This window comes from Nannospalax galili, unplaced genomic scaffold, assembly GCF_000622305.1.
Source record: "Nannospalax galili isolate Female #2095 unplaced genomic scaffold, S.galili_v1.0 scaffold973, whole genome shotgun sequence".
NCBI classification, from domain to species: Eukaryota; Metazoa; Chordata; class Mammalia; order Rodentia; family Spalacidae; genus Nannospalax; species Nannospalax galili.
Window position 1 is genome coordinate 2,141,857 of NW_008334020.1, and position 17,190 is coordinate 2,159,046.

The window sequence follows — 17,190 nt, forward strand, 5'->3', positions numbered from 1 at the left end:
TTTCAATGGCTTCATCAAAATTAAATAAAATGCTTTCTCAATATTTATGAAAAAGTAGAAAAATTACATGTAACTAATTAACCCAAATTAACTCATGTTCTTAAATAATTCGAAGTGCACAATAAAGTCATTTGCTTAAAGAGTATTATATACAGAGTGCAAGTGCAAGGGTCTGGGTTTGATTCTCAGCACAACACACACACACACACACACCCCTCACATAGGCCTTATTGTATAATTATGATAGTTCTTTTTTCATTGCTATAATAAAACACCCTGACAAAACAACTTAAATCTGGGTTTGGTTACACACAACTTTAATCCCAACACTCAGGAGTCAGAAGCAGGCATATCTCTGTGAGATCTAGGCAAGGTTGGTCTACATAATGAGTCCAGGCAAGCTGGCGCTACTGGGAGACCCTTTCTCCAAACCCAAAAGAAAAGAAAAACAACTTAAGGAAGAGTTTATCTAGGCATGCAGTTCAAGGGAACTTCCATCATGGTGGGAAAGTCATCAGCAGGAGCTTGAAACATGATCACATTGTGTTCAGAGTCAGAAAGCAAACAGATATGAACACTAGTTTCTTTTTTTTTTTTTATTCAGTTCAGGAATTAAGCCCATGGACCACTGCCACTCACCTCAATTAACTTAATTTAGATAATGTCTTAAGACTACCAAGAGGTTAACATATTCTAGAAAATTCTTACAGATATGCCCAAAGGCTTGTCTCGTACATGATTCTAGAAAATATCAAGTTGATGATCAATATTAGCCATCACAAATGCAAAGTTTCAAGATCAGATCAGCAGACTACTTGCTAACAGTTTGGGGATATCATTCTCCTTGTTATTTAAAGAATAGTTACTGCTGGTATATACAGTTCAGACACCATAGATTTGTGATGAACCTTGTGACATTTGCCAAAACACAGAAATAGATGTGATGAGATCTGTCCTCAGTCTTGCAAATGTAATGCACGTGCCTTAAGTTATTGAAATGCACTGTGAGCAGAGACAGGATGCGCAAGTACAGATTCAGAGAGATGCATGGCATTTCTAATGTACATGCATAGACAGGATGCACTAGTTCAGATCTAGAGAAATGCATTCCATTTCTAACACAGAAAGGCCAGTTGGAACCCCACACAAATCAGGTATGCATAAAATGCATCATCACATTGCTGACTAACTAGTATTTTGGTTTTGTTACTTAAAATTCTCTTTAAACTTGTTCAAACCCAATTCACTTTCACTTGGTAAAACCAATTCTTAATTACAATAAAGAATTGAACATAAAAAATTTTAATACTCACATCAAGATCATCCTTAGCGTTGTAGTAGACAACTTCATTGCTCTAAAATGAGAAAAGAAAAGTGTCACATTGATTATAAAATATAAACAAAAAATGCTGAATCTACCAAAATAAACTCTCCAAAATAGAACTTTCACAATGGAGTACACACAAATCTGTAGACCCATTAAAAATTTGAGAAGCATATTAAACAGGATACCAGTGCTATGAGACTGGTATATCTGGCATTGGGGGAAAGGTTTCAGCACAGGCCTGAGAAACATTTTCCAAGAAGAAAAAAAAAATGGAATTTCCTATGTCCAATGCACCATGGACACCCATGGATAAGCACACTAATATGGTGAATAAACAGACAACTTAAAACTTAGTCAAAACAGGTTTTTTTACAGTGACTATGAAAAAACAATTTTAAAACTTCATATAAATCCCTACTGACAATATCTGAAGATATATATGTAATATTGTCAGAAATTTCTTCACAAGATTCAGATGGAGGATCAAGATAACTGAATTCAGATAGCAAAGAGTATCAGTTTCCATAAGTATCACAATATATAGTAACAGTAATTTTCATATTCTAGTGAAGTGCTGTTAGTAGTTACATTTTTTAAATAATAAACATGCAAAAATAAAAAAAATAATTAATCAACAAATTTAAATTTTCAGGACACCATTTGGATGAAATATACTGAAAATAAGCAAAGAAAACAACACTCAGGGAATTTAAATTCTTTTCCTTGTGCTGTGAGTCTAGTTCCATTCCTTGTAAAAATAATTCCCTTGGAGGCTGGAGAAATGGCTCAGCAGTCAAAAGCACTTGGCTGCTTTTGCAGAGTACCAAGTTCAGTTCACAGCACCCACAGAGTAACAACCATCCCTAACTCCAATTCCAGAGGATCTGACATCCTCTTCTGGTCTCCTTGGGCAGTGCACAACACATGATAGTCTTACACACAAGCAGGCAAAACACTCATACATAGAGAATAAAAATAAATAAATCAGAAAAAAAAATAGAAAAAGAGAAACTCCCTTGTACTTCCAGTTTTCTCTTCTGAGTTTACTATATATGCAGTTCCATATATATGGAACACCATGTGAAGATTCATTTTTCTGTGCCTCACAAACATCTACCAACAGATAATCTAAAAATTGTGTTAAAACATTTAATTTTTTAAAGAAAATATTTGTGAAAAGTTCATTAAATGCTTTTCAAAATGTTTTTTTAAATACATACTGTTATTTATCATTGTCATATAGGAGAAAATATTCCATGGTGGTCATGAAATTTAGAAAGAAAACACAAAGCTAAAATTGTCACATTTTGATGTTTACAAGCCTCTGTGTATCATGAGGGAAACATATCATTTTGTTTCCCAACTTACTAAAAACAGAACCAGGCCCTGCTTTTGGTTGTTCATTTGAAAAGCATACCACAACACTGAAAGTACAGAATATAAAATCTCTATGAAACCCCAAACTCTAAATATTAGAAAATATGATTCACAGTAGTAAATGAAACCTTTGAGTTGGAATTTATTTCAGTAGGAATCAATAGAACTTGTAAAAACATCATTTGATTTCTTAAATTGTCTAGCTAGTGAACTTCAATGTGCACGTTTCCAATTCCTAAAACCTTTCTTACAGCATTTCTTTCGTAAGTGAGTTAAAATACAAAGCAGAACTCATCACATCCACAAGGTAGGAGATACTGCTAAATCCTGTGAGACCCAAACCTAATCACCTGTTTATTGATTCCACTTAAAGTCAGTAATTTATGTTTCACAGACAATTTTCAGTTTAGAATGTGTATCCTAAGAAAAATTAAACACTAAGTTAGTCTTCATGATAGACTTCATTTTCTACCACGTTAGCTTGTGTTTACAGAATCAGAAGATGTAGAAAACCAAGTGAAGCCTCATTCAGTTTCAAGCAGACGAGCACCATCATTTTAACAGGCACAAGCATGCTTATAGCATATTATGGTGTGCCAAGGAAGACAGAGAATGAGTTAAATCATCATCTCTTATAGTTTAGATAAAGCAGGTGCATGCTTATCCTTCCATCAGGTTGTGTCATAGAAGGTAGGAAAAAAGGGTTAAATTATTCTTTCTTATTGTTAGATGAAACAATGGAAACAGATCAATTACATAATATAACCTAGGGGTGTCATATTACACTTGGTTTATAATACTAGAACTAATTGTTATCAACTGATTAGTCAAGCTGTTTCTTATGTGTGATCCTTGAAGAGTTTAAGCCTTCTAAGATTCAGGGTGTATCATGGGCTGTCAGGAGATGGTCTAAATATGACAAAAGTATGCTAGCAGTAGCTCAATCTAAGCATTTGGCTTCCACTAAGAAAAAATGTATATAAAATTGAAGTTAAGCTAAGTAAAAACTTAAGCCTTTAGAAAATTGAAGTTTGAGGATTTCCAAACACATGCTAATTTTTACTGTACTACATTTTACATAAATCCTGTTATTTAACCATACTTTCAGAAACTATTCATTTTTCTAAAGCTCTTACTAAAAGTGATTAATCCAAAATTTATTTAAATGTTATGAATTAGTTCCAGGTATTCTGGGTTTGGGACAACATATAATTCTAATTAATATTTTAGAACTGAAGGAAAATGAAAATGGGGTGTGTATATACTTTACCAGTGTACATTAAACTGAGATATATGTGTGCTATAAAAATAAATATAAATACATACAGCTACACCATACTAAATTAGTCATAAAATTTAATCCATACTTCTTCTTGTAACAGAGTATGCAATATTTTCTATGTTAAAAGAGTTCTTTCAGGGCTGGAGAGATGGCTCAGTGGTTAAGAACACGGACTCTTCTTGCAGAAGACCGGGATTCGAATCCCAGCACCCACATGGCAGCTAACAACTGTCCATTACTCCAGTTCCAGGGGATCCGACAGCCTCTTCTGTCTTCCGCCGGCAGTGCACAACAGGGATGCACTTGTCTACATGCAGGCTATACACACATACACACAAAATAAAAATAATAAATAAAATATTTTAAACAAAAGAGTTTCTTAATGTAATGCTCATTTGTTGCATGGTATACACACATATATTTGAAGAAATGTGCTTTTATAGAAAATCATAAATTAATAAAGTAGTGACTCAAATAAATATTCTCAGAACAAGAAACATTAATGAAATGTGCAACTTCTAACAACTGATGCCATACAACTATATTTCTTCTCTACCAGTAAATGTGATTCGGCTTGAGGCTCAAGGGCATTTTTTTTTTAACCTCACTTGTCTTAATATGCTCTTGTATTCACAAGACCCATACTTTTTATTAGTTGCACATATGTTTCATTATTTCCTTATCACACCTAACAGAAACGTTCAGATGGTCATTTCATTGAGGATAATTTTGCACACACACACAAAAAATCCCAATTCAGAGAAATTGTAACTATAAACTTGGTCAACATAGTACTTCTATATTGCAAAATGATGTTAAAATAGACAATAGAGTAGTTAATTTTATTACCATCTAACTTATTTTCTAGTCCTAGTGCCTCACATTTTCCTTTAGAAAATAGCAATCATTTTATTTTGGATTTTTGTTTAGCTACTCCAAGAGTTATTTGACTCAGAAGTGATACTAAGCTTGAGAAATCTCATAATTGAATACAGCAGCAATTCTTCATGTCATATTTACTTACACCAACATTTTCTGCTACATAAAATACATATTATGTACAGCAGTATTAAACTAAATCAGTGTGCAATAGAGTGAATCAAGTCACAGAATCACTAAAAATCTATCCAGAATATGATAAACAATTACAAGGAATAAAAGGTAACTCATATTGACTGTTTTGATTTCTTCTTACTATTATAAAATTATTATCATAGAGAAGCACATGAACACAGTGCCAAAAGAAAATTAGGAGACATTTTATTTTAAAATAAAACACTTGAATCCTTAAAGAGCTAGAATTAAATAGGACAGGCAGGAGCCTCAGCTGAATCCCTTCTCTTTTGACTAAGCCCCTGTCAGAAAGATCTCTGGGTTCAGGATTAGCATAAGGACCCACATCCCAGACCTTCAACAATTATTCTGAAGACCTTCTCTGTACTAAATATTAGAGAAACATATACACCATAACCAAGTGAGCAAATTCACCACCCTCAAATCCTCAGTGTCAAGAAGATCCAGATCCCGCTTGGCCAATGCTCTGACTTATTACATATGATAATCTATTAATATGTTCGGATACAAGTTCCCACAATTTAAAGCCTTCCCCATGTTAAAACTAGGTGAGAATGGGCAATTTCAGAGAGTGAGAGTTAAATCATAACTCCTCTTACTAATAAGGAAGATTCTTAATTTTCCCTATCCTCATTCCAAATTCCCTGAGTCGCTCTTTCCTGAAAACATATAGTCAAATCAGTCCATCATTTAATGTTTCAATTAAAAGTATGGCAGGTAAACTGCCTTCCTTATTATACCTAGATATTTCAGGTAAAATTATTAGGCACCATGCCCTACGAAAATACTACACACTGAAATACTGGTTTTCAAAGAATTTCAGAGCATAAGGTGCACTGTGACAGGATAAAGTCAACATCACCCTTAAACTCTATCATGGATTATTGAAAACTTTAGAAGGCTATTTTTCATAATTAAGGCACTACCAGATGACAGAAACAAATTGTTTTGTTTCAGATTTTTAACCAGGCAGGCTAGTTATGTATTATCTCCTTGAAATAAACTTATTTAAATGGTTCGTGGTAATATAATACTGTTGCTCACTGAAATTTAAAACGTCCCTTAGCAAGTTAAAGATAAATTATTTTAGTCTTCTGGTGTCTAATGGGAATCAAAAATTATATCTTAGGAAAACAGACTACTCTATCTTAAAAATTTGTATTATGAGTGACAGCTCCTTGCATGCCGCTTTCCTAGAAATCTGATCTCTGATGAATATTAAAAAAATCTTTAAAACACTAAGGTTTATGTCACAAGCTTCTACATGAAAAAAAATATTGCTAGAGGTGACTTAAATATTGGAACTGAAATCAGAATTTTATAACCAACACCTGAAATGCATGACACATTCACTATTCCAATAGAAATTAGCTTTCTATACAATTTACTCATTCTTTTTTCAACGATACCTTTGGCTTTGCACACAGTCCACAGTCTGATAAATTATAGTCAGTTGTATTTCCTACTAATATTTTAAAAACATGATTACAGTCATGTTTATCATCCCTGAATTCTAAATATGCAATCCATTGAAATTATGAAAATTATTCACTAAGAATGAGTTATGTTCATCATTTTTGCCAGCTAAGATCCACACTATTTAGCTTATGCCATGTATAAGTCAAATTGTATTAAAATACGTTAATAACAATTTGGCTCAGAAACCATGCACACCACTGCTAATGGCTATGTCCAGAACAACTATTATATGTGCCATGTGCCAACCAGCTCCACTGCGGTACTGTGATCCTGGTTGTATGTGCATGTCTGTGTAGCAGCTGGAGGGTGTAGATGTGAGAAAATAATTCTAAGAGAGTACTCCTTCAGTAAAGCATTCTTCATGCCATTGTATTTGTTCACTGTGAGCATTTTATGAATATGTTGCAATCATGAAACTTGCAAGAGAAAAAAAGTGTAAATATGAGTAGGGTTGTGTATGGAAGCTAATACTCCCGAATCACTGGACTGAAGACATTAGGTCTTCATGTTTATATTATGGGAAGAAAGAAAGCAAATGAGAGAGCAATGGTACAATGTGACATTTGGTCATATTATGTGCAAGAGATGATAAATGAGACAATTGCTGGAAAAGTTATGTGGCAACCACAAATGTTTACAGCTGTAATATGCATATAAAAAATCTGAAATGCATATTCATGGATAAAACTTACTCTTTCATTCACAAGAGCAAATGTGTATTGAGCTTTGTACCCATGCCAAGTCTTCTGCAGCTACCTAAATAGAATACACTATGTTTTTAACTGCTGTTTTTGAGAACTTGATTGCTAAAGATAACTAGTGTGTTACATAGCATCAGTCACAATTTTGTGTCTGGCAGGCTAGGACTAGCAGTAGATTCGAGACTAGCACAGTTCTCTATATTCAGAATGCAGCACTTTTCCTTCATGGCCTCTGGAGATGGCTGTGATTATGAATGCAGGAATTTCTAAATCCTGGAATCAATGAATTCTTCTTATGCTAAATGTAGTTCACCTTAACAGGGTTTAGCTTAGAGAGACATTCATTTTATGCTGTTTTATAATCTATATTAAATTTTGGATTCAATTTAATATTAATTCATTTAGATTAATGTAAGAATAACAAACTAGAGAACAATTTATGCCTATTGTGAACTTATTTCTGTTACTTGTGAAACACATTATTTTACATTTAGTCCTCAGGTAATTTCCAAGATGTATTTGTAACACCATGGGGTTGAGTCCTGCAATGATGCCTGTAAAATGATGTGAAATGCACGTTAGCCAATCATTAAGTCAAAGCCTTCTAAGCAGATTGACCACAGTGAAAGATAATAGATCCACGGTTCCTCTTATGCCTAGCCACCTACATGTCTAAAGAGATTCCACTCTCAAGCTATACTGTGAAACAAAGGAAAACTGGAAACATCACTCTGGGTAAAACAATTGCAATACTCGCCAAAAAGAAATGCTGATTATATCTATGTAAAATACCTATATGTGTTTAATGGAGAGAATACTAAGTTATTTCAGTTTGAACAGAAACTGTGTTCTACAAAGCTGGAGGAACATTTTGAATGTTGTATGAACTGCACTGATAATAGATGCTGTCACAAGACTATGAGAAACTACTAGAAATTCTACACGAAGATAGCAAAGTGCAGAGAAAACAGAAACAGTTGTTTTTTAATTTCAAACAGAAGAAATGCGTGTGCAAACACTGCCTCTACATAATATACATTTCAAATAAACTAAAGTACAGACCACATTTACAGGAAATTAGGGGCTGGAGGGGCAGCTCAGTGGTTAACAGCACCGGCTGCTCTTGGAGAGGACTTGGATTCGGTTCCCAGCACCCACATGGCAAACAACTGTCTGTAACTCCAGTTCCAGGGGAACCAACACCCTCTTCTGGCTTTTGAGAGCAATGCGCACACATGGCACACTTACATCTATGCAATTAACACCCACATACAAATAAAATAAAAATAAATAAATTTTAAAATAAAAAGAAACCAAGTGGAATATAATTTCAAAGTTCCTTGGGTCTTGGAAATCAAAAATGATCAATTCCTTTTAAACATTAAGAGCAATATAAATTTATTAATTTCATCAATTCAGTTCGCCTTTATCTCTCATCATAAACTTTAATAGGAATCTGTCTGTAGGTTATACTAGTGCTCCAAATGAATTTAATAAGTAGTAGATTTAAGACACTGGAGAAAAAGGAAAAGTATTATATGAAAAGATAAATATATTATTTTGTATAGGTACAAAGTCTCCAAGGAATTTCATCCCAGAATTGAGCAAACACACTGCTAATGTTAGGTAACTTGCTCTACTCTGCTTTAATCTATAACTCCATTGAAGCTAGGGTTCCAATCGTCTAACACATTAATATTTAATCCACCAAACTATTTCATTTGTTATGCCGTATTATATGAAAAGATAAATATATTATTTTGTATAGGTACAAAGTCTCCAAGGAATTTCATCCCAGAATTGAGCAAACACACTGCTAATGTTAGGTAACTTGCTCTACTCTGCTTTAATCTATAACTCCATTGAAGCTAGGGTTCCAATCGTCTAACACATTAATATTTAATCCACCAAACTATTTCATTTGTTATGCCTCTTCTTATTGACTTAGACAACTCACAGATCTTCTTAACTCATGATCAAAGTTAAGAGAACTTGATCATAATATATGAGATCCTAGCAGTAAAGACATGTTCCTTTGTTGGATACTGTTATTAGCAGCACTTTCCAAATTAATCACAATCAACCTCAAAAAGCCATCATACTCAAATAAAATATAAAGGCTCACATTATGGTCAGAGAATTACTAAGTGTAAAATAATCTGACCAAATTTAGGACCTTAAAGAGTGTTAAAGTGGAAATTGCTACTTTAATTTATCTCATCTCTCACTGGACAGGAAGTTCAACATAGATGGGGGTGGGGGAGTGCAATTACTCTGTGTCTATAATATGACTGGTATTTGCATAAATTGTTTAAACCTGGCAACAGCTTTTAGATACGCAAAAGCATAATCTTCTTAAAAATAATAGATTGCTAAAAATTTAACTGACCTTTCAGCACATTGCTCTTTGAATTCCACACTCTTCAGTACACCTTACTCACTACTACTGAAACAATGGCTCTCAGAACTCCAGATGAATAGGGATAGCATGCAGACAATATATTATTGTTTAGTTTGGATACCATACTATACTATATCTAAGTTCCTTTAAGGCACTAGTCTTATTTAGGCTTGTTTAAGCAAAAAGAGAGAGATATTTACATAGGGGCTGGAGAGATGGCTCAGCAGTTAAGAACACTTGCTGTTCTTCCAGAGGACCTGGGTTCGATTCCCAGCACCCACATGGTGGCTAACAACTGTCCGTGTAACTCCAGTTGCAGAGGATCAGACCCTCTCTTCTGGGCTCTGTGGGCACTCAGGACATGGGTGCACTTATATACATGCAGGCAAAACACTCATACACATAAGATAAAAATAATAAATAAAATAAAATTTAAAAGTTGATCATGTTATATATAAGAAAACCATCTGGGAATGCTAAACATTAGATTATAGTGATAAAGGACTTGGAGTATGGCAGGAGGAACATAGTCCTCATCACTAGGTACAGGACTGTTGAGCACCAAGTAGGAGTGAAAGAGAAAAGGAGAGGTAAAGAAGAAGCAGAGTGGTATGTCCAGCAGAGCCCGACATTTGGACAAGTACAGAGGGAAAATGAAGATATGCTCATACATTGAAAGCAGTGGGGCTGGCGACGTATGCTGTACTGGAATTCTGTAGAAGCTTTTCCCTGGCTAGAAAGTATTTCCTCAATTTTCTCATCTCAAGATTAAGTGATATACCCTCTTAATACCTCTAATACCATCTTCTGGTATTTTCCCAACTCTCTAAGGCAGAAGTTTCTCCCTTGTTTGTACGGAATAAATGAATAAAGGCCTGATTCGAAGTCCACCTGCATCCAGTTCCTTAGCTGGTGTGCTTCCACACCATACTGTGCTCCCTTGTCTGGGCCATGGGAAGGCAGAGACCTGATACCTGTTAGCCTTGGACCCATGCTTGGCTGGCAAGCATCACAAGTTTGGTACCACTGATGATAGAACAAGCCTATCCACCCTCACAAGGTTAATGAAACACACTTGCTAAATTAGCTTTATCCTCTGTAGAAGAAGACTTCGTGCCCTGATATTTTCCCTCATACAGGTTTGTTTCACTAGAAATATACACTAAGAAGAGAAATTAAGCAAAGTTAATTTATGTGGGAGATGATGGCATCAGCTGAGGTTTGGGTTTGGAGGGCACCACTAGAGAAATTCCAGGTTTCACCTTCCTGAACCAGGGACTGAGCAGACAAACAGATTTGAAGCTGAAGCTGAAGCAGCTTACAGAGAGCACACTTCTGGGGGATGGGAAGAGGCTTTGGTAGCTCAGAAGGCCCCACTGCACAGCATTAAACTTTTAGGCTCATTTAAATAGTGTGGGCATTTCCAGGCATGCTTTGTTACATGTAGTTCTAACACACATAAAACTTCAAGCATCATGTGCGTCACTAGCATTTTAATCTCTACCAAGGAGCATGCCTTGTAGTATTATAACTAGGCAAAAGTCATCTTCTGACACTCCAGAGGGCCTCTGCCACTGAGCCAGTGACATAAACTAGTTTAGTTGACCATCTAGGGGTTTTTGGTCCTCCTCCTTGACAAATTGGTTTTTCTTATGATAATCTGTTATCAGACACTGTAACAGGCCTTCAGGATCTCACTCTCTGCCCTAATCTCCTCCCTCAGTGACAGCAGGAAACACGAATAAAAGATGGAGAAGTGAGGCAAGGAGACAAAAATAATTTAAAATATAGTGGAGCAACTGGAAATTTATTTCTTGGATACAGTCTGTAGACATTAGGTAAATGATCTAAAAGGACTATAGGCTAGTATGGCCTCTATGCCAGCTGTCACTTTTGAACATGTTCACTCCCACACACTGCAGCCAGCTCAAAAAGTCATCAAACTATATGGCTTGAAGGTACATGTAGCAAGAGCTAGAGGAGCCCTGGGCAAGGGGTATTTCTGTATTTGATGGGATGTGGGCAAAGAACCACCAGCATCTACTCATCCACAGTGAGTGCTGTAGAAACCAAGCACAGGACAAAGCAATAAGTGACGTTCAGCACTGACGAGTGCCAGCATGGCTTCCTTCCCATGATTTGAACTCCTTCTCTATAACATGGCTGGGGTGAAGTACCACCTCTATCACATATTATAGCTTCTGTGTTCTGATGTTTCCACTAAGTATTTTACTTTGGATCACAGGAGCCTGAACACCTGTATTTCTCTACCTGTTTTTACAGACCTTTTGGTTGCTTTGTTTTGCTTTTCTTCTCAAGGAAATATGCAATAAAATCTGCAGATATCTTCCTATTTTGAGAAAAAAATTAGAACTTTCCATTTTTATTTGATATCTCTGACATTTTGTGTAGAAACATGTAAAGTTGTGAGAGGAACCTCCGCATCATTTTTTCATTGGGGTTTGAAAGGTAAAGTCCACTTATCCCAGAAAAATAGCACAGCTTGCCTGAAGGTAGATATTTATGGTAAGATTGTCTAAGGAGCCTACATCATCTATGTGTTTGTACACACTGTGCCTAATCCTGCCATCCCTCCATGTATTCTATATTACTATTATAAATCAATCTCTAGTCCCCTTCCTTAAATGTCAAGTGAAATGATATCTATGTATATTTAAAACAGAAATCACTGTTTTTAAGATGTAGAAGAAATTTTAGTTTTGTGCTCTTCTGTTATAGAAAGAACTCCTGAAAGTGCAAAGAAGGGAAGGCAGACGACACAAAGTTAAAACATCGCATTCTAGCTGCTTGTGAAGCAAACAGAAATTTCTAGTAATATAATCATTAGCCTAGTTTTAGCACCTGTATTTTATTACATTTGAAAGACCATTTTAAATCAAACTGTTCTCTGATTCATATAGCACTGGTCCCTAATTAGAGCATGCATAGCTTTTAAAATGTTAATTTCTGAATCTACGAATTCCAGAGTCTCAGCAAATCCTTCACTCAACACAGTCATTTCAAGATCGTACAAACTTTTAAAAAAGTAAAAAATAAAATTCTGTGGTTCATATTATATCTCATATATATTATATCTGGTAGAGTAAGCCATTTTAGTTTTTTATAATAGCATTTTCGGAAAATATAATCTTTTGCCCATCTAGTGAATACCCTTATGATTTAAAAAACAATCATAGATACATTGTATTAAGGAAGGATAAAATGATGCAGAAGTGTATTAAAAGATAAGGAAAGGAAGTCTATATTCATTCCTGAACCAATTTGTCCACTGTTTTGGTAAAAATGACTTAGTATAAAGTTGTTTGATTTATCAAACTTTGAGCAATGATCTCCAACTCAAAAGAGTGCAATGATAAATGTGACAATTTATTTGAAAGAGCTTTGCAAATTTTGACAAAACACATAGACTTATTATTATAGGGAATTCAAATTAATTTAAGACTTTTATAGAACTACATGAGAACTTTTTATTTAAGCACTCAAGGCATACTTGCTTAAGCAATATACAAAGAGAATAATAAAAACAAAGTTGAAACATCAAATAAAGATTTCCTAAGCTTAAAAAGACATTTATTTTTTAACTAAAAATAAATTATGAAATCTAGATGGTCTTTAAACAAGCAATTGAGGTTTAAAATAAATAAATGAGACTAGCTTAAGAGAAGACATACTTAAGCTAGTCTCATTTAAACACCTCACAAAATACTGCAGCAAGATAGAGCTAATTACAGTCTTCTGCATTTTAAACTATCATTCCAGACATGTTTGGAACAAAGGAACACATCAATGTATTCAGTGTTTGATCATATTTTCTTTCTTAGAGCATAAGAAACTCAGTATGAAAAATATTTTACATTTAAAAGATCAAACCATTTCAAAGTCAGTTTCCAGGTGAGCAGAATGAAGAGAAAGCGTTAGCACCTAATTAACCTTTACAGACAGGATTTCCTCCCTCCAAAATCAGAAGGCTGAATTCCCTCCTCCATATGCTGTAGATTTGGGCTACTTTCATGGTTACTTGTTGAGTGAAAATTTAACAGATCTAAAAACACCCAAGGAGAAAAAGGGAGCTGAGAAGGGATCAAAGGAAATTATCATCTAAATCTTATACTCTAAACCTAATTTTGTCAAGCTACATGCCAATGACAAAGGGACAAAATGATACAAGATAAACCACAAATGATTAAACAATGCTGATAAATATTAACATACATAATTCCTTAACAATACAAAAAATAAAAATGGTAATTGGGTTAACATTACTTGGAATTGCACAAAACAGAAAATAGATCTTAGTAAATAAAATTGGAAAAAAAGTACAGGTTAAGAATTTTATTTTTACAAAAGAAAGTATTTTCACTTCCTAAATTATTTTAGGTTAGTATGAACTGATCACAAATAATATTAAGTACTTAAGTATATATTTTGAACTAACGTTCTTTATAAATAACCCAACTTGTTGAAAAGTCTAGAAGACTGTTTGACTGGTTTGAATGTGTTCATTCTAGAGCTGTAGAATATTTCAAGTACAGAACCAAACCATCGTGACCTCACATCCTTGTGACTATCAGTAAATCCTTTTGTATTGACTTAACCCATCACTAACTTCCACCAACCCGAAAGCTAAGAAAGCCATCAGATAGCATGTGAGGCCTACAGTAGAAATTTCTGTCCTCTAATCTCCCTCCCTCATGTTCAAACCAACGTACTCTTTCAAAGTGCCTTGATTTATGGCTTTCTTTTGTTCTGTAACTATAAAAACTTCATAAAACTATCTGTACATTGGATCATAGAATTTGGGGCAACCTAAATTTATATTTCTAGGGCACAGTTGCTTATATTTAGCTAAAGAATAAAGTACTTCTTATTACCTTTGAAGTGAGAGTGATATTTTTTGTTAACAATATACATCGTAGGATGGCTAATTCAAGCTAATTAACATATTTACATAACCTTATTTTTGTGGTTAAAAACAATGACAGCATTGTACAAGAAGACAATATTTAGAAAAAGTTAACATTAATCAAATAGGCTTGCCAGGAAAAAATTTAGGACATTCAACTAAATTTGAATTTTAGATAATGAATTTCATTTAGTAAAAGTATGCTCCAAGTTTATAATAAAGTTGTTTATCTAAAATTCACATGTAAATGAGCATCCAGAATTGTATACTCTAAAGCATAAATCCTACTTTATGCAATTCTCTTAAACTATGGATCTAGATATAGTTATTTATGACAATTTTTTAAAATTTTCCGATGGAAAGGACAAGCTGTTTAGTCGTTGAACAATCTCTTTATTCTGGAACAGTGCTCTCAAAGGAGCAACACTGACATTACAAATTTACTCAACCTTTACAATACTTGACTCTCTGGAAAGTTCAACTTGCACTTGTTTTACATGGTTGGAATGACGCTTTAGTCAAAAATATTTTATGTCTCAGCAGGACTTGCAATTTTACATCTAGAACTTTCCAGCATCTTTCATTGAATTTTCACTATCAAATATGCCAAAGCAATAAAGAAACTCATGCATTGGCATGGAAACAACGGTTTACTAATTTTTTGACGGTTTGAGAAAATTCAAAGGAAAGAGGACTGTCCTACCTGTCACGCCACTTTTCACCTTGGCATTTCCTTGGTCTAACAGGCCAGTGGCTTGCAGGCTTATGTTCCAGCTATGGATCATGCAGTTCTAATTTAACATACAGAGTCAAGGGGAACTCACATTCCTGATGGGTGTTTGAAAGGCTGAGCCCTTGGTAGAGGCTACAAACCGAGGGCTGACTCCTGAGTAATTTTCATACTTTTGAAGATGTTTCTGATGTTACCATTTATTTTGATGAGATAACAAGAAGCCTAGCTTCATCGAGGACTCATGAAGGGCTTCAGAACTGTCTAAGATTAAACTTGGAAGACTTATCATTAGTAAGCTAAAGGCAAACTAGTAATTTATAAAGAATACAAAGCAAGCCTGACAGAGCTATGTGATATATTATGCATGGTTAATAAAATAAGCATGCATTTGGTTTTGTATCTTACTTAGAACATGCTAGTTTATTTTATACATTTAAGTCAAATATCCAAATGTAGAAAGATAATTGTTTCAATTACACAATGGAAAGTTGGATATTGTGACTTTTTTTCTAGAATCAAAGATGTAACTCTTCAATCTAGAATTGGATATAAGCTGACAAATTACATAAAAGAATATAACAGGTCATATGATCTTTACATGTTAAATTCAAATTTGTGACAAAACATCGTGGTTATAAACGCATGTGCTTTTTGTCTTTTAACTATAGCTTACACTGTGTTCCTTCATAATTTAGCAATTCACTGATTTTTTTTATTGTATTTTGTATAAGTATACCAAGAACTTTGTATTTGAAAAAGTCTTCTGAAAATTTATTTTTCTGCATTGATTTCTCTGTTCACCAAGCCCATAAAGTACCATTATAAGATGTATAGTCTCATTCACAAGCAAACTACAAAACAGGACAGTTAGAGTACACATTTCAGCAATCATAATTAAAATGAAATGCTTTAGAAAGAAGGGAAAGATAACTGGAACAGTTAGGAGTCCCATAATTAAGCATTAAATGTAGCCTTGAGCTTCTTGACACACTTGGGGAAAAAAAGAGAGCTATCATTTGCCTTGTGTGATGAAAAGGATAAAGGAGATTTTGCCTTGAGCAATACATTCCTTCCTGTACTCACAGCCTGCAGAACGATGAGGAATATGAGGGAAGTAGAAACATGGGTTATTTCTCAGCAAACACACAATGATTCTTCGAAGAGTCCCTGCCTCTCTCCATAAACCGGTGTACACAATAAATACTCTATATTTGCTCATAAGGTAGTAAGTCATGGGATGGACAGTCACAAACAAAGGAGGTAAGCTTCTGAGAGAGCAAGGGGCAGTCATACTCCAGTTCCTGTCTGTACAGTTTCTTTTCCTCCATTTATTCTCAACTTGGTGACAGTAATCGGATGCTTTGAAGACAGAGAAGGTCATAGATACTGAAGATACTGAGCAGTCCCAAAAAGAGACAAAACTTATTTAAACTGGCTGTTAAGGAACGTACAGTAGTGGGGAGATAAACCTACCAACAGCTTATTTTGAACTCACCCATCAGGACGGAGAGAGGGTGATGTGTTAAAATGCAGTAAGGGAAGATATTGGGCAGTGGTCCAAGACCCTGTGGGTTGTCTTCCCTTGTATGGCCGGCCCACTCATGAGCCATTCCAGGAGGCTTTCACCTCAATAAAACTGCTTGATGCTGTTCCTGCGTCATTGAGTTCTCCTGAACAAAGTTCCTGGAAACAAAGCCCCAGGGATATTCACAACAGAAAGCCAGGATGGATAAAGGCTCTTCCAGACAGTAACCCAACATACTACTGGAAACATGAACAGCAGACCCCAATTCTATCCAAAGGAATACTGACAATGGATTGCCGTTGATAAGGAACAGCTGATCCTCCTGGAACAGGGACCTCTGGCTGACTAGATTTACCAGAAGGGCAGA

At 34.9% G+C, this 17,190-nt stretch overlaps 1 protein-coding gene across 8 annotated transcripts in view; it reads right to left on the reverse strand.

Annotated features, from left to right (window-relative positions):
* The window catches only part of Cacna2d1 (calcium voltage-gated channel auxiliary subunit alpha2delta 1), a 499,112-nt gene that overhangs the window by 200,790 nt on the left and 281,132 nt on the right, over nt 1-17,190 (reverse strand). For all 8 annotated transcript variants that reach the window (XR_003848843.1, XM_017797133.2, XM_017797131.2 and 5 more), the window contains exon 5: nt 1,314-1,355. Coding sequence is in view for 7 of the 8 variants with exons in the window: in XM_017797133.2 (XP_017652622.1) it covers nt 1,314-1,355 (42 nt within the window). In the remaining variant the exon portion in view is untranslated. The remainder of the gene's footprint in view (nt 1-1,313; nt 1,356-17,190) is intronic.